The sequence below is a fragment of the Ylistrum balloti genome, unplaced genomic scaffold (genome assembly GCF_031769215.1).
Source record: "Ylistrum balloti isolate Yb309-2 unplaced genomic scaffold, AGI_CSIRO_Ybal_v1 Utg370580, whole genome shotgun sequence".
Lineage (NCBI taxonomy): Eukaryota > Metazoa > Mollusca > Bivalvia > Pectinida > Pectinidae > Ylistrum > Ylistrum balloti.
Window position 1 is genome coordinate 1,217,475 of NW_026782361.1, and position 25,785 is coordinate 1,243,259.

The following is a 25,785-nucleotide window of genomic DNA, read 5'->3' on the forward strand; positions in this document are numbered from 1 at the left end:
CAAATGATTTCGCCATCTTGATCGGTTCGTACCAGACCTGGGTTGGCGACTAACACAATCCATCGTCATCTTCCACACATTGGTTCCCTGTGGCATACACAGCCATGAGTGGGGGAATTCCATACTTAGGAAGTAAAATAAGCCTAATTTCGAAGGCTGGCATTCGATATGAAGGCATTTTGTATACAATCGATCCCAATGAATCGACTGTTGCATTGGCCAAAGGTATGTTTACAATGTAAAACAATAGGTTTCTTGCAGTGTACTTCGAGTGGGCTTCTTCAATTACCCTGAAATAACGTCACCAAAGACGGAGCATTCCCAATGTTGTTATATGCATATACGTCTCTGTCCGATATCAATGTGAAAGTAGCCGGTCTTCTTGGGCTATTCACTTAACTTATCTTCAGCCTAATGAATTCAATATCCGATAGACCTTTTCGTAACCCTGAGATTAAGATAAGTCCGTAGGGAATCCACTGACGTTATTGTAGCAATTAAAATGAACTGGCGCAAACGGTTTTAATGTTTCAAACCTTCTTGTATGTCACTTGTGACGTTTTGTATTGTCATTGCATTGGCATTGTTTCTTTCAGTTTAATAAACTGAAGAGGGTATATTTGAAACAGCAGGCTCAAGTTTGTTATTTTGAACTCGACAGAATGCAACATACAGGACATAAGTATTTGTGTTTAGTTATTTGCTTATATGATACGATAAATTCAGTTTAACTTGAAAGATTGCTGACTAATCACACCTCTGTAATCCTTTATTTACACAAATAAGAAGAGGGCTACAATTGGGTCTGATGGTTTTATGCCTCTAATGACCTTCCATATTGTTTTCAGTACAATATCGCGATGCAAGGAATATTTTGTAGAAGCAGTTGGTCACAATTGGTGGCATTTTGCAAGGGTCTTGAAAAGTTCATAGGTGTGCAGTATGTGAACTTGCAGAATTATCTGTTGGCATCAAACCTTGCAACAACTGTTGAACCAAATTTACAAAGGCTGGCATGGCAGGCACATCTATTTACTGTACTTACTTACTACTCTACACTTCTTAAAAGGTGTAGACTATCCGTGAAATATCTATGATGGTCATTCTAGATAATTTAGTCAATTGTGTATCACCAGTAATAAAGAAAGTATATAAAGATCACTTCAAGTTCATAAGTTATCTTTTCAGTGAGATCATTTGGCACAGAAGATCGACCAACAGACAGGCCAGTGGCTCCACGCGATGAAATTTTTGAGTACATCATATTTCGAGGGAGTGACATCAAGGATTTGCATGTTTGTGAACCCCCTAAAGCAGCACAACAGCAGCAGCCGCAACACCAGCCACCACAAGACCCTGCCATAGTAAAAGTAAGTGTGATCACAAATGTTCGTATTGTCACGTTTTGTCTGATATGCTACACCATGTAGTTTACAGAAAATCTAATTATGATCCTGTATAAAGACATCCTAAAAAAACTTCCTAAAAAGTCTTTCATCATAGTCATATATAGAAATAAAGTGACAATCTGGATATCCTGTTTATTTTGTGCTCTTTTGTTCAGTCCTCTCAGCCTGTGGCTCCTCCCTCCTTTCAACAGCAACCAGCAGTGGCCCCAGGTTTTGCAGGCCCCTCGTACCAGCCCTTTGGAGGCCCTCCACTTTACAGTCAATATGGTCAAGCACCAGGAAATGCTCCACAGCCATTTTCCACACAGCCGCACCATGGACATGGTTTGTTCTAACTTTGATTTGTTAAAATCTGACCTATTTGTTGTGAAGTCATATGTCAGCTGTAACTTGACATTGACACCTAAACTTCTTTCACCGCTTTCAAGATTATGTTTTTGCTTTCATATGCATTCATTAAGTCAACATGATGACAAAACTGTTTTTCATATGGGACAACTTTGTTGCTTGCAAAGAAGATCATTTATGTTTTTTTAAAACTGGTAGGGAATAAAGGATCAGTATAAAAATTGAATGTATATTGATTTAATCGTAAGCTGAAATATTTTTGTATCAGTTTTGTTTCTGACAGATGTAGTGGAATACAGATGTAATCTGATTGGTTTTATTAATTTGAAACATTCCTCAGAACATGATAAAGGAACCTTTCTTTGATTGTTGCATTATATGATTTGGGGGAAAAAGACCACAAGAATTCTTCAGAGTATCCCAATGTAACCAGTTCACTTCAGAAATTGCCTTAATTTGCAGTCTTAACATGTAAATATTGTCTCTATGTAACAAATGAGAATATGCATCCTTATTTACATATGTGTTTTAAGGTATTAGTTTCTTTATTTGTTCTCATGCTTGATGTGTAATCACCTTTAGACTATCACTTGGTATATTAAAGGGACAATTTATGGACAAATACCAATATGTGCACATAACTCATTTGTTTAGTAGCTTTTGTTCTTTAAGAGGTAAGCAGGTGTTACTGTAATCAAAAGAAATTGGGCCTTTATGACCATGGTGTGAACTGATTTATTGCTTTAATTCACATGGAAAGACCTGATGATTAACACCACAACTAGGGATTTCACAAGTATCAATTACAAAACATCAAACATTGACTTTTGGCAATATCCTTTGTGAATAATTCATACAGAGAAAATATAGTATGAAAAACACTGAATTGTCCCTTTAATTTCATAGGAAACTGCATGATGTGTTTAATTATATACACTGTCCAAATATCAACCAAACATTTGTGCCACACTTTATAACATGCTATCTCGTGGCATATCTTATACAGGTATTACAAGAATATAGCTGAATATTTTCATGCAAGTTGGCAAATGGTGGTAGCACATGTATTTTACAGGTTATGCTCAAAACAATTTATAAAATTAAGTTATGAAAGTTCAAATAATTGTTAATGTAGTTTCTTTCCTTTTTTTTTCAAATAGTCATGGCAGGATTTCAGTTCATAGAAATATGTTAACTTAATGATCTGCAGGTATTGAAGGATGTCTCACTGAATTTTCTTCAATATTCTTGCAATTAGGTTCTCGTGGGCCATCACCCACTCTTAATCGAGTATCCCCTACCATGGACCAAGGTATACAGGTTGGCTCACAGCCTGCTGCTATAGGCGCTATCAGGAGACCTGGTGGGTAGTCAAATATCAGTGCTATAACTCATTTACTTCTTTTGCTGCTTTTGGTTTCCCTTGCAAAGTAAGCAACTGTGCTGCAAAACCTTGCACGTTAAGAGCTCATCTTGGCCGTCAATCACAGAAATAGCCTGACATCCATATAACTCTATGCAAATTACTAGCTTTTTTCTATAACATTTAGCATTAAGAGGTGGTGGACTGTTTGCATTGCACTTTTGTATTAGTTATTTGCATCCATCTGAAAACTTAATTCATAAGAATGAATGGTTGCAAAAGACTGATGAATAACACGAGTGAATTGCATGTCTCTTGTTAATTCTACATTTTTGGGTTATTCCAGTAAACATCTACTTGACCCCGGGACTTCTTTCAATGGTTCAGTTTTTTGCCTATTATTTCTACACATTATGAATTGAACAGGCTGTCAGCTGATTTCTATATTCCTATATTTTGGTTTTAAAACCTATATTTTGAAAGACCTATATTTTCCTTCTTTTTTTTTTAAATATATATCTTGTAAATATTTCTTTGATACTGCTTTTGGCTTCTTATTTTAGAGAATTCCCAAGTCTTTAATAGCATCACCAGCCACCAGAAAATGATTCAGTGCATCTCTTTATCACCTGTATGGGCACCTTGCAAGGCAGTACAACAGGATATTGGCCTTTTAGGTGCTCATTCAGATGATGATGATGATGATGATGAGCTATGCAGCAGCTCTCTGTCTGGATTGTGATGCTGTTGAAGTGAATGGTTACTTTCAGGTAGTTTTTAATCATTGATTAATATAGGAACAGTAAGTGAAGGTAAGAATTGTTAGTATAATGCCTTTTAATGAAACATTTTTTGTTTTTGCCTCAAAACTAGCAAAAAACAACTTCTATATTTGTTGAAAAAATATTCTTATATTTTGAAGAAGACTTAGTTGACAGCCTGATTGAATTTTAAGGGTGACAGCCCTCAACAACAACTGAAGTCTTGTAGTTGAAGTGATTTCTTTACTGGAACAACTCCTGCATACATTCAGTATACAATATTTGCCTTAAGTAGTTCCCCTCCCCTTATTTGTGCTTGCCTTGCTTCCTCTGGCAATATTGAATTATTTTAGCATCCCTATTAGTTGTTACACAACTTTTTAATTAGTTCAATTCTTCAGTGCTTCTGGCAGGAAATAACACACATATCAATCTTTCCTTCTGCCACAGAAAGTGAGAATTCTCGCCTCACAAATTTATCAAAAGTGTTGCTGTTTCCAGAATACAAGCCAGTTATATTGCTACCAACAATTCCTCCACCTATATACATATGAGCTGTACTCACTATTCAAAGTATACATAATTTTTTAAGGGGATGTTGCAAAGCTAATGTTAGCAAGCAATATTTTCATCTCAGTTGATAGTGTCGTATGAACTTAACATTAAAGGTCTCTCAAAAACAATTTTTTAAACGGAAAGAAAAATGAAGATGATGATAATTATAAATGAAACATTGTACAAAGAAAATACAATGTTGATTTAAAATAAGAATTGTGTTATTCAGCTTTACATTGTGTAGAGGCTGGGTACTGGGTATAGGGTGAGATGACTAAGTCACAAGAAGTGCTGTAATTTTATTAAGGATAGAGACATTTTCTCACTGTCTTTATCAGAACTGAACTTTTTGTTTGTTTTAAGTATGTTTTGCTATCCTAATGAGTGTTTCCTTTGTTGCCTATTCTTTAGGGGTTTTTTGGTGTTAAAAACAGGGTGAATATGGTAATAACTATTGTATAAGCAGTATGTTGTGCTGTGTGTGTATGAAAATAGAAGTGCTTTAGCTGCAAACTTTTTCTTTCTTTCTTGTTTGTCAATGTACATGTACACAATGTTGCATGAACATCTGAAGATTAATTTTCAGTCAGGGAACATAACTCTTTACTTTCCTTGCCCAAGTAAAACTTGAAAGTCTATAAAGGCGAAATATTGGCAATTGAAGTAGTAAGAAAGAAAAAAATTATTTAAGAGAATGAATGAGAAAAGACTATATCCCAAAATTAGTTGCCTCTAATGCATTGACTTTCAATGACTTTATTCATGAATCAGAGCAACTTTCAAACAAAAAGTTGAGGTAAAAATGCAGCTTATTGATATGTGCTTAATGGTCAATGATGTATTACTATAAAGATTAAAGTATTCTTAATGTTTTGCCTGACATTTTTTGGGGGGAATGATGATAATTAACTCATTTAAATTGATGATTTGTTTACCATTTTCTATTGCTTATTGTTATGTATCACATTTTGGTTTCAGCTGGTGAACAAAATAACAGTTGAAAGTCATTTTTATGTTGCCTATATATGCTTCTATGCATTTCTTTAATTTGCTGTGATGTAACAATTCTGAAGTGTTTCTTTTCCAAACATATTCATATCATTGCTAAGAAGATAGTCAAACTTTGTTACCTCAGACTTTTATAACTTAAAGACTCATATCATTCCAACCATTTCTTCGGTCACTGTCTAACTTTACGCAAACATTTGAGATAACACAGTTCGGCTGCATATTTATATTGTCTCATAACTTGACAGTACATGTTATACTCTTGGAAGTGAACATTACTAGTATTGTAACAAAAAACACTGAATGATGTTTGACACTGTTTAGGACAACTTTGAATCTTGTTGAATTCGTCTATCCTAACTTTGGGTAACAAAAATGAAATTTAATGGATTTTGATAATAGGCAAAAATGCTTTAAAAAATGTTTGAGTTTTATTAAACATGATCAGCTCAGTCTCTTACAAAATGAACTTGTGAAAGTAGAATGTAACCTGTGAAAATATGGAAAACTGAGGTCCAATTTTGAGAGTGAATAACTCCTTTGTTGGGCTTCAATCACCTCTCTTTTCTCCGATGTGATTTTTGACTGCAAAATTCTTCATTGATCCATATTTGAGGTGTACATGAAATACGAAATTGAAAGACTCCAAAAATAATTTCATCTAAGGAAAAATTGTTTGCTACATTGCCAAAGAAAACTGTAACTATTACTTCAACTGGCCTTGGTCTCTTTTCAGGTTCTCGTGGTCCCACCCCTCCACTGCCAAATAGGAAATCTCCAACACTTGACCAAAGCACCCAACATCCAAGTTCTAGTCCAGATAAGTCAGAAAGACAACAGCAGCAATCACATCAGCAACAGCAAGGCTATAATCAGGGTTTACAGGAACGACGAGAACAACGAAGGGGTGCACCAAATCAGAGACCTCCATCAGCATCTTACTCGCGTGGAAGGGGACAGAGTCGTGGTAAAAGTGTACCTGGGGGAGGAGCAGCAGCAGAAAGAGGTATATCACTAGTCCTTGTCCTAACATCACAATATACACTCAACATGTAAAATATGCATGGTGCTTCATCAATATTAGATATGAAAAGCTTCTATCTGATTGTTCACATTTTAGTTTCCACAATATTATTTGCTTATGTGAAATATATACCAGGACAAAGATTTGAAGTTCATTAAAGTCTTTGCTTTCTGTCAATTGCTCTGTCAGTACTTTCGTGACCATAACCAAAACATAAAAATATTTTTTGTGCTGGCATTGTGAGGTGTACTATTATTGCACCCATACTTCACTATACACATATAGTAATAGATATTTGGTCATCATGTATTCCTTTGCTTTGTGTATATTGTTTGGTTTTAAAGTACTTCTGTTCACATTTATATAGAGTATCATCTACCATCACTTCAGATCTACCAGTTTTATTGTAGGAGGCTTCAGTGATAGAGGTGGGAGAGAAACAAGAGGAGTTGGTCCCAGGGGACCCAGAGGAGGCAGTAGACCACCAAGGGGTGGGGGCAGACCTCAGTCTGGACGCCCCACAGAATCTCCACTCAAATTTGAAGGAGAGTTCGATTTTGAAAGTTCGAATGCTCAATTTGACAAGGAGGAAATTGAGCGTGAACTTAAACAAAAGCTTACAATTTGTAAGTCTTAATATCATTATTTTACCACTATTTAAGGCCAGTCATGATCTTGCTAAACATGACATAAATGCTATGATTTGTAACTTGTGGTTAGTATTTGGTTATCTCTAAAATGAATATAAATTTCAATTAATTTTTAAATAATGTGAAAACTATAAATATGCTAATTGTGAATTCTGCATTTCTTTTTTTCAAAACTGTCTTTTCTGCTATAAGATTAAAAAATTTTGAATGTTCAGTTATATTCATTTGAGAACTGATTTTTGCCATTGAAGCGGATAAAGTTCCAACAACAAACGGTGAAAAAGAAGGAAGCATAGAGAATGGTGGTGATAACTCAAGTACCAATAACCCCCCAGAAGAGGAAGAAGATGATTTGTTTTACGACAAAGCAAAATCTTTCTTTGACAATATTAGCTGTGAAGCAACAGAAAGAGCAAAAGGGTACTAGACAGTGTTTCTTAAACTATATTTAAACTGTGAAATTCATTTGAACAATCTAGTTTCGGTACATGGCTCCCAATAGGGATGTCATCTCCAACATCGGGGTTCCTTTCTCCTATACTCCCAAACAACATCCATAATATATTTGATGTATGTAATTGTGAATAACAGTGAACTTGTCTTATAGCATGTTAGATCAGAGTGAAATTTTTGTTTTATTCGGTGTGGAGTGATTGTCTAGTTCATATTCCCCAATGAGTTTAAGGGGGGAAGTTGTTGATAGTATATTAGTTGATGCCATTATCTACCCTTGATAGATTCACTATATCACTCCATAGTCTTTTTTGCTTTCCTTGTCCAAAAGACCTAATGCATCTTCTATTTTTCAAGTTTTCAAATAAATTTTAAATTAAGGAAATAATTCATAGAGCAAGGATAGTAATTTACATTAAATACGTACAATGAAAGGTAAAGACAGTGATAAATAGCTTTACTTCAAATTGCATTTATTTCTTTATTTATTGCATATTGTTCCAATCACCATATGTGTGTAGTTTGAAGAGTAAATTAAACACACAAATTGTTATTTACAGATCAACAAGAACTAGTTGGAGAGAAGAACGAAAACTTAATGTAGAAACATTTGGTGTTTCTGATTATCCTCGAAGGAATTTCCGGGGTGGTCGAGGATATGGTAACCGTGGATACCGAGGAGGCCGTGGTGGTTATTTCCGGGGCCCGACAAGAGGTGGTCCAAGAGGTATGTTATATATCAAATTTGCAACTTTGCAATTCTTTTAAAAGTCTGAAAGAATCACTTTACCAATGTCAGATGTGAAATCTCCTTTAACCATCTTAGTAGTCTAAATGACAAAACAGAACTATAACAGTCATATAAACTGCCATAGTAGGTGGGGTGGAACTTGTTGTAGAGGCTTTTGGCCTAAAGAACAGCATTATACTGCATATCAAAAGAACTGAATGTTTTAAGTTCAGATAATAAGATGTTGCTCGTATAATGACATTTATTGTTCATGCTCTTTTGCACATAACGCTATCTGAGCTGTAGGCTGCCCTCACCGTTTTCCTCTCCAAAGTGTGATGTTGATAATTGAAATTGGGTTTGATATCTTGAACAGGAGGAGGACGATGGAATAATGGCCCACAAAGGGGAGGAGGGAGAAACAGGAGTCAGGGTTGGGTGGATTATAACTATGACTATGAGGCAGCTGGTATCAACAGGCCAAGAGATGGGTCAGCTAAACAGGTAAAGGTTGGGTATGATGTGACACAAAGACATTTTGGTTTTTCTTCCATTTTAAATGTTAAATTTGATTTCCATCTCTATAAAAACATGTACATCTAATGAAGATGTTATTGACAGTTGCTAAGGTTAAACCAAAGCTATAATAGAACCTGCACTATGGTACTACAGTGTTTAATTATTTTCAACTTGTTTACTATGACTTAGGAATTTTTGGGGAATATTTCTTGACCTATTGACGATTACATCATTACTGGTCTGCTATCTATCTAAAGAGTTTCTCTACATATATACGCTTCACTGGCAACTCTTGACTTGTAAGAGTGTTTTTGTTTGTTTGTCCAGAAAGTACCAGCTCAGGCATAGATTCTTGAAGTGATCAAGTGCAAGGAACACCAAACACGCAATCCTGCCACATAAGTGAGAGATGTCGGACAAGATGATGCCACATATTCATGCTGTCAGTCTTCGGATGTGGGCTTGTTCACATTGTAGTGCTTGTTGAAGAAAAGATAACATTGTTGGTCAACAATACAAATGGAGAGAAAAAGATACGAACAAATATTTCTGATAACTAGTCTGAAATGTAAAGGTACAATACAGGTGCTGAAGGTCCTGTTAGATTCGTCCTGTTCTTATTTTGTTTGTCCATTTTGTGTTTTATTTATAATTTTGCCACCTGAATAAGTTTTTAGTAAGTGTGGCGAAGTTGCTGAAGTGATGCGTGTAACTAGGTGGACTAAACAATGTTGGTTCACAAGGAAACATCATACTTTACGAACCACATGGATATAGTTTCTGTGAAAAAGGCAGAGAAAGATATTTGTGATCAATTCCCACAGACACTTGACAGAAATCTGTGGTCAGGGTCTTGTCTGTCAGTGTATTTAAAATGTGTTCATCATATTTGGTTTGTACGTCATTGTGATATCATTATACATTTGTGACAACTTCACCCCAGAATATGGGACATTTGATTTCTACAACTGAAAGGTGATGTTATGGAAATGTCCTTGTATTCTGTAGAACGAGGTGGGAATCTGTCGAATAATGCGTGTACATGTAAAAAGTCGACATTGACTTGTCCTCTACACAGATCAAGTTGAACTTGATTGACAGTTACAGATTGTTTGCACCTTTTTTTCTGTCTGTAAACTAGGATTCAGAAACTTAATTACTGGTGATGTAGTTTTTATTTAAGAACAATTTTGCTGACTTAAGCTTTAACTCACCTACAAAAGTGACAACATTGACTTCAATGACTACTTTCTTGTTACAACTGAATTTTTTACTTGAAAAAAAAACAAATCAAGATAAAGGTGTTTCAAGAATTTTACTTGAGAGTTTGAGTCCTTGTATTCTCTGGAAGTAGATTGTCTTTTTAATTCCAACTATAAAGCACTTATTCAAAATTTTACAGTAACTAAAATCTCCGGGTTTTTCTTTTCTTTTCTTTTTATGTTGACATTAAATTTACTAGATTGAAACCATTTTGAAAATCAGTGCTCAAAAAATGTCATCTATCAATAGCAGAATTTCCAGTTTTCCTGCCCAATATCTTATAATGTAAAATAGTGCAACCTTGTTAGTCCCCACTATTTTAAGCCATTGATGTCTTGTCATATTACATATATATATAATTTAAAACGGTGTGTTGGTAATCTCAATAACACACATTATATGCAAGATCTATATAAACCTGAAATTAAAGCTGCTCAGTTAATTGAATTGTTTTTAATCCAGAAGTAAAGTAACAAGGCTACTTACTTACTTCCAAACAAAAGAAAATCTTAAGTTTTAAAATTTCCTTAATCTTCAAAATCTGCTTATTCTATTAGATGATTTCAGCAGACTGATGTTTCTAACTTGACAAAAATGTTAACCATGACAGATTATAACTAGAAAAATAATTTTGTACTTTAGGATTTTTTACACCAAGAATCATTTGATGGATCAATCGCTTTTTTGTGTAATTATCTTTGTGTCATTTGTCAGACTTGAATAAATCACAATTTAAATTTCACAAATAACGGACTTGCATATTATAAGAGTGCTGGTGTGTTGAGAAATATGCCCATTGAGGACAGCAGCCAGGACTGCTGATATGTGGCTGTTATTATGCAATATTAGGTTCTTACCACAAAAGGGACATCAGAAATCAATGGTAATAAAATGATGCAATGAGAGACAGCGTAGTGTTTTTTTTTTTTTATTTATTTTTTTCAGATTGTTGACGACATTATCAGTTATAGGAAAAAAAGAGCCTGGTACTATCTAGTACTACCAGGTAACAAGTCAGGTCTGATAGTATTCGTGGAGTAAAATAAACACAATTTGCTTTGAAAATGAAGATTTATGAGTGTGATGAGGGAATGTTGTTTACTTCACCAGTTCTATTAATTTTATGAAAACCTACTTCTGCCTCTCAAATGAGCATAATGGGTAGAAGTAAAAAGGAAAAATTTATAACTGCATAATAAATGTAAATACTTGCATTAAAATATAATTTTAAGAGACAGAAATTTCAGTCACTGGCCAAGCATTCCCATAATTGTGTCCAGAAGGGCAGTAATAATGCTAACATGTCTTATTTGTATAGCAAGTATATCTAACAACCCACATCGTTTCAGGAGTGCCATTAGATCCAGATTTCCCAATCATCACAAACCAGACTCACTTTTATACTTAGTAGCTATTGACATGTGATACTGTCTGATTAGTGTTTGTTAACAACTTGCATGTGCATGGTTTTAAACTCCCTGGTGGGATTAAACTTGGTCTAACATTGTCTTTGATGTGTAAATTGGCAGGATTGTTTATGAGGCTAGTTGGCTAGTCAAAGTTCATTTGGCGGACTATAGTTTTAAGATTCAAACAGAACATGTGAAATTATGAACATTTTCCCTGGTTCCACAAATCCACATCTGGAATAACCAAATTACGCCAACACCTTGAATTCTGCTTTACAGCATATCCCATATCCGTCAATGTTCTTTAATCTCAAGTCAAGTTGATATTCACCCTAAAGCAAAAAGGAAAACATATTAACGACTTGATCAATTAATTAATAAAATGGGTGAAATTATGACTACCTTTATTTGACAAGAAGAAATTTCTAATTTTCATACATGTATTTTGACCATGGATTTGTCATTTGTTTTGTTTTGTTTGTTTTTTTTCCAACGTCAATATTGTTTGCTTTAGAAGTCTGACATGAGATATAAACCAGTATATGAGTTGACCTTGAAAAGTGATGCAAGTTTAATTCGGAATATTTGCTTCTGGTTGGTAATGTCAATAGTTCTTAAAACACAACCAATAGAACATTTAAATGTGAGGTTTGGATGACTACACTGTTGGCTTTATCACACAAATGACCAGTGTGAAGCGTACTACCACTGATGCAAGTATTGTGCAAGATGGCATGGAATCGGCCAAGTTTTCAACTGTACTACAAACCTATGGACACTATATTTAAAGATAAAATGATGAGACAATAAATAGATTATAGAATGAATGTAAGCACTCGCAGGTCTTGCTTTGGGAGGAAACTGGAGAATCCAGGGAAAACCCTGGAGATAAGGGAGGCAACCCATTACCTTTGCACGTCTGTTTCAGGAATCGAAACCCTGGGTATCTAAATGAAGATCTTGTGATAACATGAAAGTTATAAGATAAAGTGCCCTGTAATATCTTCTGTCGGCCACAAAAAGGTCTACTGAATCTCTTTTTAACACAATTTCTTGTGATAAATCCTGAAATTTTTTACACGTACTTTCCCAGATCATTTCTGTGGCAAGCCGACCAGTGTTTATTCAATGTTGGTCCATATTTTATCTCGTTTAGATATATTGGATATTTCTCACATAAGATATCTTGTATAATTTGGTGAAACGTTGGATTAACATTACACACAGAATAAATGTTATGTTATATAAGATTAGTTACCATATTTTCCGGATTATAAGCCACGGCTCCGTGGTCAATTATATGTTACATCTCAATTAAATTTGAGAAGATATTTCACTTATCATACAAGATATTTTAAGTAATGCAAAGGTTCGTCTTATATAAGACATCTTGTATAGGAACAAGATTTTAAAATGTCAAGATTTCTTGAGCATTGTCACAAGGACAAACCATTATGATTTTATCGCACAATAAGACTAGACTCTTGTTCTACAGGACCAATAGTATGTTCTGAAGAACCATTACCATTGATTGGGAATAGTGTCGCCTCTCATTACTTTTTTTTTCTATCCTTTGCATACTCTGAAGCGCCCTAAATGGTTCTCGGACTGACTATAATATAAGATATCTCGAGAAGATATTTGATATCTATGTTCAAGATATCTAGTGTAATACATATGATACCTTATATAAGCACACAATAAATAACTATGGCATATATTTTGAAGTTGAAGCATAGACCATGTTATATTTGTGAACTTGGGGTAGAAATATAAACAACATATTAAACTAAGATTATACACCAGTAAACCATTTCCTACATACCGGATATGCATTCAATGACAGCAAGTCAGTTAATGTATATGTCACTGTAACTGGTGCTGAAACAAAAAGGTGGGTTACATTGTAATTCATTGTGGAAAAAGCACAATTATTCTACTATCGTAATAAAAACGAGCAACTAAGAAATGCACAAAGGAAAAACATTTAGTATAGATGCTGATGTAGAATGTTGCACTGTTGGCGGAGATCGGACGCTGATTTAAGAAGGATTTACTGTTGGCGGAGATCGGACGCTGATTTAGGAACGATAAACTTGCTGTTAGTGGAGTTTGGACGATTATTAAGGAAAAGTATACTTACTGTTGACTGCTTTAGGATGAGGACACTTACTGTTGACTGCTTTAGGATGAGGACACTTACTGTTGACTGCTTTAGGATGAGGACACTTACTGTTGACTGCTTTAGGATGAGGACACTTACTGTTGACTGAGTTTGAACGCTGCTTTAGGATGAGGACACTTAATGTTGACTGCTTTAGGATGAGGACACTTACTGTTGACTGCTTTAGGATGAGGACACTTACTGTTGACTGCTTTAGGATGAGGACACTTACTGTTGACTGCTTTAGGATGAGGACACTTACTGTTGACTGCTTTAGGATGAGGACACTTACTGTTGACTGAGTTTGAACGCTGCGTTAGGATGAGGACACTTACTGTTGACTGCTTTAGGATGAGGACACTTACTGTTGACTGCTTTAGGATGAGGACACTTACTGTTGACTGAGTTTGAACGCTGTTTTAGGATGAGGAGATAATGATTTAGGATGAGTACACTTACTGTTGACTGAGTTTGAACGCTGTTTTAGGATGAGGAGATAATGATTTAGGATGAGAACACTTACTGTTGACTGCTTTAGGATGAGGACACTTACTGTTGAACGCTGCTTTAGGATGAGGAGATAACTGCTTTAGGATGAGGACACTTACTGTTGACTGAGTTTGAACGCTGCTTTAGGATGAGGACACTTACTGTTGACTGCTTTAGGATGAGGACACTTACTGTTGACTGAGTTTGAACGCTGCTTTAGGATGAGGACACTTACTGTTGACTGCTTTAGGATGAGGACACTTACTGTTGACTGCTTTAGGATGAGGACACTTACTGTTGACTGAGTTTGAACGCTGCTTTAGGATGAGGACACTTACTGTTGACTGCTTTAGGATGAGTACACTTACTGTTGACCGAGTTTGGACGCTGCTTTAGGATGAGGAGATAATGATTTAGGATGAGTACACTTACTGTTGACTGCTTTAGGATGAGGACACTTACTGTTGACTGAGTTTGAACGCTGTTTTAGGATGAGGAGATAATGATTTAGGATGAGAACACTTACTGTTGACTGCTTTAGGATGAGGACACTTACTGTTGACTGAGTTTGAACGCTGTTTTAGGATGAGGAGATAATGATTTAGGATGAGTACACTTACTGTTGACTGAGTTTGAACGCTGCTTTAGGATGAGGAGATAATGCTTTAGGATGAGGACACTTACTGTTGACTGCTTTAGGATGAGGACACTTACTGTTGACCTTTAGGATGAGGAGATAATGATTTAGGATGAGGACACTTACTGTTGACTGAGTTTGAACGCTGCTTTAGGATGAGGAGATAATGATTTAGGATGAGTACACTTACTGTTGACCGAGTTTGAACGCTGCTTTAGGATGAGGAGATAATGATTTAGGATGAGGACACTTACTGTTGACTGAGTTTGAACGCTGCTTTAGGATGAGGAGATAATGATTTAGGATGAGGACACTTACTGTTGACTGCTTTAGGATGAGGACACTTACTGTTGACTGAGTTTGAACGCTGCTTTAGGATGAGGACACTTAATGTTGACTGAGTTTGAACGCTGCTTTAGGATGAGGAGATAATGATTTAGGATGAGGACACTTACTGTTGACTGAGTTTGAACGCTGCTTTAGGATGAGGAGATAATGATTTAGGATGAGGACACTTACTGTTGACTGCTTTAGGATGAGGACACTTACTGTTGACTGAGTTTGAACGCTGCTTTAGGATGAGGAGATAATGATTTAGGATGAGTACACTTACTGTTGACCGAGTTTGAACGCTGCTTTAGGATGAGGAGATAATGATTTAGGATGAGTACACTTACTGTTGACCGAGTTTGAACGCTGCTTTAGGATGAGGAGATAATGATTTAGGATGAGGACACTTACTGTTGACTGCTTTAGGATGAGTACACTTACTGTTGACCGAGTTTGGACGCTGCTTTAGGACGAGTATACTTACTGCGGACCTAGTTTGGACGCTGCTTTAGGACGAGTATACTTACTGCGGACCTAGTTTGGGCGCTGCTTTAGGATGAGTATACTTACTGCGGACCTAGTTTGGGCGCTGCTTTAGGATGAGTACACTTACTGTGGACCTAGTTTGGACGCTGACTAAGTAGAATTAATTTACTAATGGTGGAGATTAGACGCTGAATTGGGACGGATACATTGATTGTTGGATGGAGTTACGAAGCAGATTTGAGAAACATTAATTTACTATTGATGGAATTTGGATGCTGGTTGAAGAAGGTTTAATTTACTGTGGCGGAGATTGAACGCTGCTTTAAGAAGGATATACTTAATGTTGGCGGAATTCAGACGCTGATTTAGGAAGGATGCACTTACTGTTTTTGAGAACTGGACAATCAGTAAAGTGTGGCAGATACATTTGCACTGAGTTGAGCATTTCACAGGTGAAATCCAAGCGGTCCTGAAAAATTGGCTGATCCTCAACCTTAATTGTTACTAGTATAGTTCCTTCATCTATGTCAAAAGCTGCGACCCCAAAGAAAAGGAAAACATATTATGATCTAGATATAAAAGATTGTGGTATAGACTATTAAGAATATCTGACGTATGCGTTTTACAGTTTACCTTATAACGATTTTATGAGCGTAAGAGTAACGCCCCTTTTTGTGAATGATAAACAATATGAACAAAAGAAAGATTTACACGGCGACTCAAGAGAAAGTGCAATCAAAATAAGACCAGATGTTCTGGAAGAGTAAGCATTTTCTATTTCATCGACGACAAGCGCCATATAAACATATGTAAATACAAGTAAGAAATGTCACGTTCTCCAATGAAAACAAGGTATACAACAACGGAACCAAAAGGCAAACTAAGTTGGAAGAAATCAGTTTAATTTTGTGACAAAAAATAGATAGTTTATTTACATAACCCGTTCATAAATAGTCGTTTGGTCAGAAAAAACACGGACATATACAAGATATTTACGAATTATAGACCAACACTTAAAGGTAATATCTTAATTGCGAAGACCATCATAAAATAAAATGTGAATCCACTTTATCAACACGACACATTTTATCTCAAAATCTGGGCTTCAATATAAAGATGTGTGGAAAGGGAATACTTACGCATATTGAATGAAGTTCCGAGTCGGATTTCTCTCCTGGGGTCTAGTGGACCACCCGGGCTCCAGTAGATGTGTGGACACACATGAGAGAATTCATACTCAATATCCTCTTGCTCTGGATAGTACAAAAGACACACAAGTAACAAACACATACTAACGTAATTTTACACAATACTTCTGTTCCGTCCTTCAACGACAATAGGGACTTACGGGGCGCCGTTGTAGTATGTATCGACGAAATGTGACACCATTAATTCAAATTATCTGTGAATAATAAATATCTTATTCAATTATTACTGGGATCACTGAATGTCCAGAACTATTAACAGCAGTATTTCGAATTACTGATACCACTAATTAAAATTAAAGAAATCGCTCAGTGTCAAGACAGATATCATTAATTCAAATAATCGTCATCAGTAATAAGGAGTGTTCAATGATATCAATAATTTGAATTAGCGATATAAAGACTAAATCATTTAATTATTTATTGATTTGAATAAATGATATCACTAAACGAATAAGTGATATCAATGATTCGGTTTAATGATATCAATAAATAATTGATATTAAATTTTGAGGATAAATACTAAAATGGCGCCATATAATGACTAAATTGATGTACTTAACATATGTGAAAGGACAAACAAAATAGACACATCTGTCAATCATTGCATGTAAAATCTCCACTCGGAGGAGGAAAGGGAAGTTCGTTTGTCAATACCGTTAGAATCACTAGCATACCTTCGGTATTCTAAAAGTTCTCAGAAGATACGGAACATTTTCTTCGTGCTGGTAGTATGAATCGAATAGATGTTCTATCATAATCAGGTAAAAATATGTGCTGTTTCGGTGACATACGCTGTCACCGTCAAACTAAACATTAAACGATACAATGATTAAGTCACATGAGTTCATGTGTATCATAATCTTACACACACTAAAGTAGAAAGTAGGGATGGTGTACTTAATATCATACTACGGACGAAAAGTCTTGTAGGATAAATAGTGTGACGATATAGTGATGGTGTACCTGGCATCATACTACAGCCGAAAAGTCTTGTAGGGTAAATGGTGTGACGATATAGTGATGGTGTACCTGACATCATACTACAGCCGAAAAGTCTTGTAGGGTAAATAGTGTGACGATATAGTGATGGTGTACCTGACATCATAATACAGCCGAAAAGTCTTGTAGGGTAAATGGTGTGACGATATAGTGATGGTGTACCTGACATCATACTACAGCCGAAAAGTCTTGTAGGGTAAATAGTGTGACGATATAGTGATGGTGTACCTGACATCATAATACAGCCGAAAAGTCTTGTAGGGTAAATGGTGTGACGATATAGTGATGGTGTACCTGACATCATAATACAGCCGAAAAGTCTTGTAGGGTAAATGGTGTGACGATATAGTGGTGGTGTACCTGACATCATACTACAGCGAAAAGTCTTGTAGGGTAAATAGTGTGACGATATAGTGATGGTGTACCTGACATCATACTACAGACAGTAACTAGGGCTTGATGTTTACACCTTTGTCAATGATACAGATCACTTCTATTGATACGGCAATGTTCACTTTGATACAAAAACTGCATTAGACTTACCACACGGCTCTAGCGTCCCACTATCTGCCTCGTCATGTGCCCGACCCTCGGGCAATTTTTTTAAGAGGTCCTCTGGGAGGCAGTAGACAACAGTTATGACCACAGCCAGGCATACAAGTTTGTATATAGTAACCATCATTCTGCATGTACTGGTGGCTTGCCTCGCTTTGAACATTTGTCATGTACGATTTGTCGACGTTTGAAAACCTTTAGAATATAAAAACTGTTGCTACAAAAATTAGTTATCTGACGGTGACTGTGGGGTACACTAATATATGTATCCGATGTCTCTTCTTACCCAAAGTCAAATTCCAGTAATTAAGATTCCTTACCAGAGACAACATTAATATGACAACTGCCATCTTACATGAACTTACTGTCAACAGATTCTCATTTACAATTGTTAATCTGTAACGAAAATTAAAGAAAGTAAGGAATTCTGACATCTTCCCAACAGAAAAACCTTTACTGGAGCACAAACAGGGGTGTATAACTTACAGGAGGTTACATCTCTCCATGTATAACAGAACTGCCAATGCAGGAAAGGGCAGCATTTCAAAGTTAAACGATACAATCGGTCATGGACTCAAAACAAGCAATTAGAGAAAAAGACAAGAAGAAGAAATGAAAAATGTTAACCATTGGTCCTGGCAAAAGCTGTACAGATTTATTTAACACTGACCAACACCCGAAAAAAAACCGTAGCATTTATATACCGGGCAATTAAAGGTATTGGCCAACCTTCTTAGAGAATAAGTACTTACTGAAAAACGGACGGTAATATTACCAATATTCATGAATACCGTACTCCGTATATGAATACAGATATTCACGGATCACAAAGTTTCACGGAATTCGTGGTCCCTATCTACAGCAACAGATATACATTTTCACAAATGTGACTTATTAAACACCAACGTTTGCGCAGCTGTATAAAGAGGTGTTTTGAAAGCACATCTTAGGGAGAAAAAGTGGTTAAAGTTTTAAGATAATGAAAACATTTTTTTTCAGAAATATTTCCTTCCCATACACTACAATACCAGAACTTCCATGACTTGCCGAATTTCAACACACTTTATGTTATAGGAACACGACTCTTGAAATAAGGAAATTTGGGAAATCTTATAAAACAATTAAAGGCTTCGTATCATAAATAATCCCACCATTCGAAGCATCACGGCGAAGTGTATAGCTCGGTGGCTTTGAAAAAACACTAAATAAACCTGTTATTGTGGGCACTATCTGGATCAGTATTAGTATTTCTGCTACTCAGAAAAAAACTTACTGGTTTAGCTATTCATTTGTTTGATATAAAAGAGTATATAATATTGTTAAGAGCACTTACTTTCAGAGTATGATTCTAAGAGTTGTTCATTTGTTTACTATGTTAAATGTCTTACTTTATATAAATATATGCTGATAGCTGGTAAGGTCGGCATTTAGGAGTTATCTCCCTTCGTCTCTTAGAGAAAAAATATTTATACATTCGAGTGGAGATAATTTGTTTTAATAACATGTGAATCAAAATCTTTGTTACTAAGTTTGTTCCTAATTGTCACATTGTCGATCTTGTTTGTTATCTATTACAAAGTGAGTCCAGTGTGAAGGCCTTACCTCTATTCTTATTTTATTGTTATCACATTCTGTAATTTTCAGAGCAAAAATACACGAAACATAACCAAGATTCAGTCTAGTATCGTTTATTCAAAATATGAGCAAAGTTGCTAGAAATAATGGTGTTGGGTATGGTCTTTGTAGTGTAGACCAGTAGTCTCATACCATGTTTATCAAATAAAAGAGAATCGACAAAAAATGTGTAACAAAAGAGGGTTTATATATATTGTTACAAAATGTAATTTCGATATTAGTGTATATCAGATACATAAGTCAGTAATCTTTGACTGTCTGGTTGTAGGATTATTTTGGTCAATATGTACCATCTGGCAGACTGAGTGTAATTATGAAAGTACAGTGGACAGCACTGACATCTAATTCTCCCGGTTAACAAGTATTTGGCAGTTTAATGGCAGTCTAATAAACTAAAGTCCATCCTGATAAGAAACTCAACCAATGGGACATTAGATCGTGGCATTTCCATGACGAGATCTTATAGAATAGGGATAAAAGGAGGGGAGTTTTTGGGGTGGGGGACAGAGCCCTATGAACAGACAGAGATAGAGAACTCACTAGCCCAATGGACACCATGATGAACTGTACGAGGAGTGGGTGTTTTAGTGTATACCTTAGAAGAACTGTTTTTAAACAGGGACAGTTCTGATACGAGACACAACGTGAAGTACTAGTATGAGTATATGAACTCTGTTCGTTGATGAGATGTTGCTTTTGTACATGTAACATTATTATTATTCAACATGTAATAAACATCACTATTGCCAACAAGTACGTGAGTTTACGCCTACTGTATTATATTGGTGACCGTGACCAAGGATTTCTTCTTAACATAATAACACTTCACATTACTCTTCATTAAACAATTAAATTAATTTTAAAGATTGAAGAAACAAATTTATCTGGAAATTTCTGATACATGTGTTCATGTATGTAAGGTGTTTAGCGAATCAATTGATATAAGCAGGGACGTATAATGCGTCCCTGATATAGGTGATAACACTTACTGTTTACTGATGAAGATCGATCATTCCTGAAAGCGCCTTAACGTGATCATAAAGCCAAAGTAACATGGCGGACTGAATGCCTCCAAACCAGGAAGAACATTGGTATTTGTATTTCAAGTTCCCTTGTAAAATTTAAAAAGCTTTGCGTGTTGTTATAAAAAGGCTCAAGATGGATCGAAAAGAAAAGAAAAAGTATGTTCTGCTTTTCTAATCTATTATCCCAGTCAAACTTAACAAAACTGATGATAGTCTTTCAGTTTTTCTGTCAGTTTATTTTCAGACCAATTTACAAAATAAAAATAGTTTTGTCCTCGTCAAGCAGACTATGCTGTGATGCATTCATGCAGTAAGGTAGGTGATTACTAACACAAGGAATCTTAAGCCACTTCCTCATTCTGTGAATCAAACTTTTTATTACTTCAGTACTGAATATATTGAAACGTTTATCATTCTTTCATAATGAAGCATTTTCTGAGTATTAAAATTGTTAATGTCATGGACGTATAATACATATGTATTATACGTCCCTGGTAATGTTTAGGCTCCAAAACGAAAGTAGATTGTAACCGGAAGTATCCCCAACAAAACCATATCCGGTTGTTATTGGCGGGTCGTTTAACAGAAAAGATGTCTGAAGGCATTGAGAATTATTTCAGTATTGACGACATTCTCTCTAGCCAGGAGCGTTTGCCATGCACCGTGGAAATGACCATCTATCGACTGGGTGAGGATCAGTAGAGTATGACAGAATTGTCTTGTTTAACTTGTTTAACGGCAGACTTCTTCATGCCCAACTTGATCAGTTGATGTCCCCGGTTTTCCCGTTTCTTTTTTTCCTCCAGAACTCGCACAACATGACAAACCGTTGCGTGGATTTTTAATGTAACATTTCAGACTTAAATCGCATCGAACCTGACTATTATTTATGACAACCAATTACTTTGCCAATGCTTAACAGAAAGCGAAATAAAAGCATTATTGCAGGCCTAGCTAAGTTCTTGCGTATCACCCAGATTTAACCTGGGGTTCCTCGGTCTTATCCTTATTGTTACACCAGATGTAAACCATTTTGACGGATATTTTAACCTTTCATCAATAACTGAAATTATAAAAGACAAAAATCACATTTCTAGGACTTGTAACCAACTAAAACTACAACAACTGCATTCATGCTTTTTGGATCAGTATTTGTTTAAGAATGAGAGGCTTGAATTCTGTATATCTGAATGCCTATGTAATAATGATAAAAATAATTCTGTATTTGCAGAGGTTAACATAAGTACAAGTATACTAATATTCCACACTGCCCTCCTAAATATTTAATCATAAACAAATACTAACAATCAATTGGGTACATTATCAACCGAATTGATATACGCATGTAATTTAAAATAAAGAATTACCCCTAAATCAAGTAAATCAAAGTCAGCAACAATAAATATAATAATGAAATAATTAAAAGATTTAAGATCAGGGTTTGCTCTCAGTATTTTCTTAATAGGTCCTTCGGTAAAATTTAAATGGAGTTCCTTACCTGGTGTCCTTTTAATCTTTTATTCTTCAATTGTCTTTTGGGATGGTTTGAAAGCAAACTCAGATTTATGTGAACAAATTTAATTTTTTCATATTTTCTTTAATTAGGGTACATGGATTCAAGTTCTGAAAGTGAAGATCTACTACCAGGTACAAAGATTGAGATGCCATTTTGGATGGCACGAGCATTGTGTAGTCGCAAACGCCACATTGTAAGTGTCGAGATCCCCAAACAGTACAAGGAAAGTTATCGTGAGATCTTGACAGCAGATGCTACTGTTGTGGACCTTCACAAACTAGGCCCATTTTACTATAACTATGGATGTCAGCTTCTTCGGTTTGAACTACCCGACAGTGGAGACATTTCAAAGTGTCTGCTCAAGGTTGGTGTACTTTTTCACACTCTTTTGCAGTGTTTTAGCTAACTAGCAGACAACATTGAACAATTCAACGCCATGCTTTCATTTTCAATGCCCAACTTTGTGTTTCTTACTATCGTTCTACATGTCCTGATTTTTCTTTTTAACCATTCTCATTTTTTTGTTGACTAGTAAAAATTTGCTGGTGGTCGTCAAATTTAATTTTAATACAGTGGCAAACAGCTATTAGTGGTTTAGGTAAGATTTCAAGTCCCACAGCACAGGAGAGCAAGGTGAACACATATCCAAAATATAAAGTTCCAGTGACCAGTAGTGTAGGAGAAAGAGCCCAGACAAAATTTTTCTTTGATGTTGGTAAAAATGTATGTTAGAGTGATCAACTTCTGATATATGACACACAAGCTTACCTGGGATAAACCATTCCTCAAGTATGAAATTTCAATAATGAGTGGTGTAGGAGAGCTCAGACAAGATAACTGAAGGACGGACAGAAAGACAAAAACATAAGGACAGATAGACACAATGCAGAACTATAGTTCCCCCAGTCCCTTCAGGGGGACTGATAAGGACACCTGTTTATAATGTCAGACTGTGCATGATATTTTTGTTTATTTTCAGACTTTTCAGACCCGTTTACGAAAAATAATGGATTCTTCACAGAATGCTTTGAATGAAGACACCACAAGACTTACAGAGAAGTTAGACGAGTCTGAGAGACTGCTGTTTAAGGCAGGACAGCAAGGCCTTAATGACTTTTTTAAGTGGGAAACAAGACAGATAGAGAAACTGACCACATCAGAAATGGTCAGACATCACCGCAAACGGAAACGTGCTGCATTAGACGATGCCTGATTAATGTTATAGATGTCTGTTAAATCTCTCCATTCTATCAGAAAGGAAGTCTCAGCTCTTTTAAAATTAATATTAAAGAAAGTCATTGTAACTGTAAATACTGTTATTCTGCAGATTGTGATTACTTAAGTGCGAAAGTTACAGTAGCTGTAAATTCTGACTTTCTTTCTCAGGAAAATTGACAATTTTCATCCTCTTTATCACAAGAATTAATGGTAATTGTGAATGTTGTTGACATCATTTTCAAGGAGTGTGACAAATACTGTAAATCATCTGTATTTCTACTGTATTTTAAAACCTGTGGGTATTGCCTTTATTTATTTGTATGAGTACTGTTTAACAATGAATATACGTCTGTGTAGGACTTAGTTTCCTTTTTGCTTTGTTACACTAGTAGCTATGAAATATACAACTTATTTTGTTTTTGCCACAAAGGTTACAACTTAAAACAAACAGACATGTTTTATTTGCTGTCTTCATTGTGTATTTCAAATGATAAATGAACTGAGTTGCTCTTGTGACAAACTTAACGAAATTCAAATATTTGTAATAATGTCATATTTTGATTTAATAATTATTATATGTATTATTTATCTTTATCAATTTAAATTCTGTAAATCTGGAGCAAATTTGAGTACTTTTATTTAAAGATTGGCATCAAACATTTAAGAATTCTCCCCCTTACAGAATCTGAAAAGGATGTATTTACAAGTTCAGATCAAAGTTAATCTGGTCAAATTCATGGACAAATGAAATAGGCTAAATTTGGTAGTTTCACTGAGTCCAAAATGAGTGGAAATTGAATATTGCAAGTTTGTTTTGTCATGAAAATATAACTATTTTATAATTTCACACATCTGTGAAAAAAATTATAGACATGGACAGCATGTGTCTTGTCACTTTTTTCTTTAAGAAAACTGTCTGAAGTGTGTTTACAAACTCAAAGACAGAATTTGAGTAAAGTTCACTTGGGATATTTATTTGTATAAATGATGTGTTTCCTCATATTGTTGGATATTTGTTATGATATGTATTATTATCAAACACAATATTTGTGAAAGCTTGCCTTCACAACTAAATTAGTATTAAAAGAAAGTTTTATCCTAAAAATTCTTCATTTATTCATGAAAATACAATCTACCCCTCTTTTTGAGAAGAGAAATGGCACAGATATATGCAAGAGACTATCTTATGTTTAAGACAACTTAAAGGTATGAGTGAAGAGAAGTTATTGATTTAAAAAATATATATATATTTAAACTTAGGGAGGCACTATATTGAGGAATATGTATGGTACATATATATGTATGTATAAACTTTTAAACTATAGAGCACATCCTCCAGACAGTTTGTATAAATGTTACTATTGTCTATGATCAACAGTATACATGTTCTTTACTCTCAGTAACAGAAATTCAACTGAACTGATAAAATTAATATATTACATAATTTAAGTTTCTTCCTGTTTGTTGTTTAATTGAATTGCTATAGGAACATATTTAGAGCTCTATAGATTTTATTGTATAATGAGTCTTAAGTGAATATTTCCTGGTACATGGACATACATCGTTTTGTCCTTTGGAACTCTGTTGTACGTATTTAGTGAATATTTCCTGGTACATGGACATACATTGTTTTGTCCTTTGGTACTCTGTTGTACTTTAGTGAATATTTCCTGGTACATGGACATACATTGTTTTGTCCTTTGGTACTCTGTTGTATTTCTTTAGTGAATATTTCCTGGTACATGGACATACATTGTTTTGTCCTTTGGTACTCTGTTGTATTTCTTTAGTGAATATTTCCTGGTACATGGACATACATTGTTTTGTCCTTTGGTACTCTGTTGTACTTTAGTGAATATTTCCTGGTACATGGACATACATTGTTTTGTCCTTTGGTACTCTGTTGTACTTTAGTGAATATTTCCTGGTACATGGACATACATTGTTTTGTCCTTTGGTACTCTGTTGTAATTTAGTGAATATTTCCTGGTACATGGTGGATATATATTGCTTTGTCCTTTGGTACTCTGG

At 35.3% G+C, this 25,785-nt stretch overlaps 2 protein-coding genes across 4 annotated transcripts; both read left to right on the forward strand.

Annotated features, from left to right (window-relative positions):
* The first annotated feature begins 8 nt into the window (after positions 1–8).
* LOC132556582 (protein LSM14 homolog B-like) lies at positions 9–10,988 on the forward strand. Of its 2 annotated transcripts, XM_060221000.1 has the most exons (10): positions 9–225; positions 1,189–1,370; positions 1,565–1,733; positions 3,016–3,120; positions 6,181–6,450; positions 6,879–7,094; positions 7,370–7,538; positions 8,132–8,298; positions 8,678–8,805; positions 9,148–10,988. In XM_060221000.1, exons 1-10 carry the CDS (start codon positions 105–107, stop codon positions 9,166–9,168), a joined length of 1,548 nt encoding a protein of 515 aa, XP_060076983.1. In that variant the 5' UTR covers positions 9–104; the 3' UTR covers positions 9,169–10,988. The 2 variants fall into 2 exon arrangements, with proteins under 2 accessions (XP_060076983.1, XP_060076984.1); XM_060221001.1 differs by lacking the exon at positions 3,016–3,120.
* Positions 10,989–18,421: 7,433 nt separating this feature from the next.
* Positions 18,422–24,298, forward strand: LOC132556630 (DNA replication complex GINS protein PSF3-like). Of its 2 annotated transcripts, none has more exons than XM_060221066.1 (3): positions 18,422–18,465; positions 22,626–22,900; positions 23,516–24,298. In XM_060221066.1, exons 1-3 carry the CDS (start codon positions 18,444–18,446, stop codon positions 23,747–23,749), a joined length of 531 nt encoding a protein of 176 aa, XP_060077049.1. In that variant the 5' UTR covers positions 18,422–18,443; the 3' UTR covers positions 23,750–24,298. The 2 variants fall into 2 exon arrangements, with proteins under 2 accessions (XP_060077049.1, XP_060077048.1); XM_060221065.1 differs by lacking the exon at positions 18,422–18,465 and adding an exon at positions 21,598–21,708.
* The last annotated feature ends 1,487 nt before the right edge of the window (positions 24,299–25,785 follow it).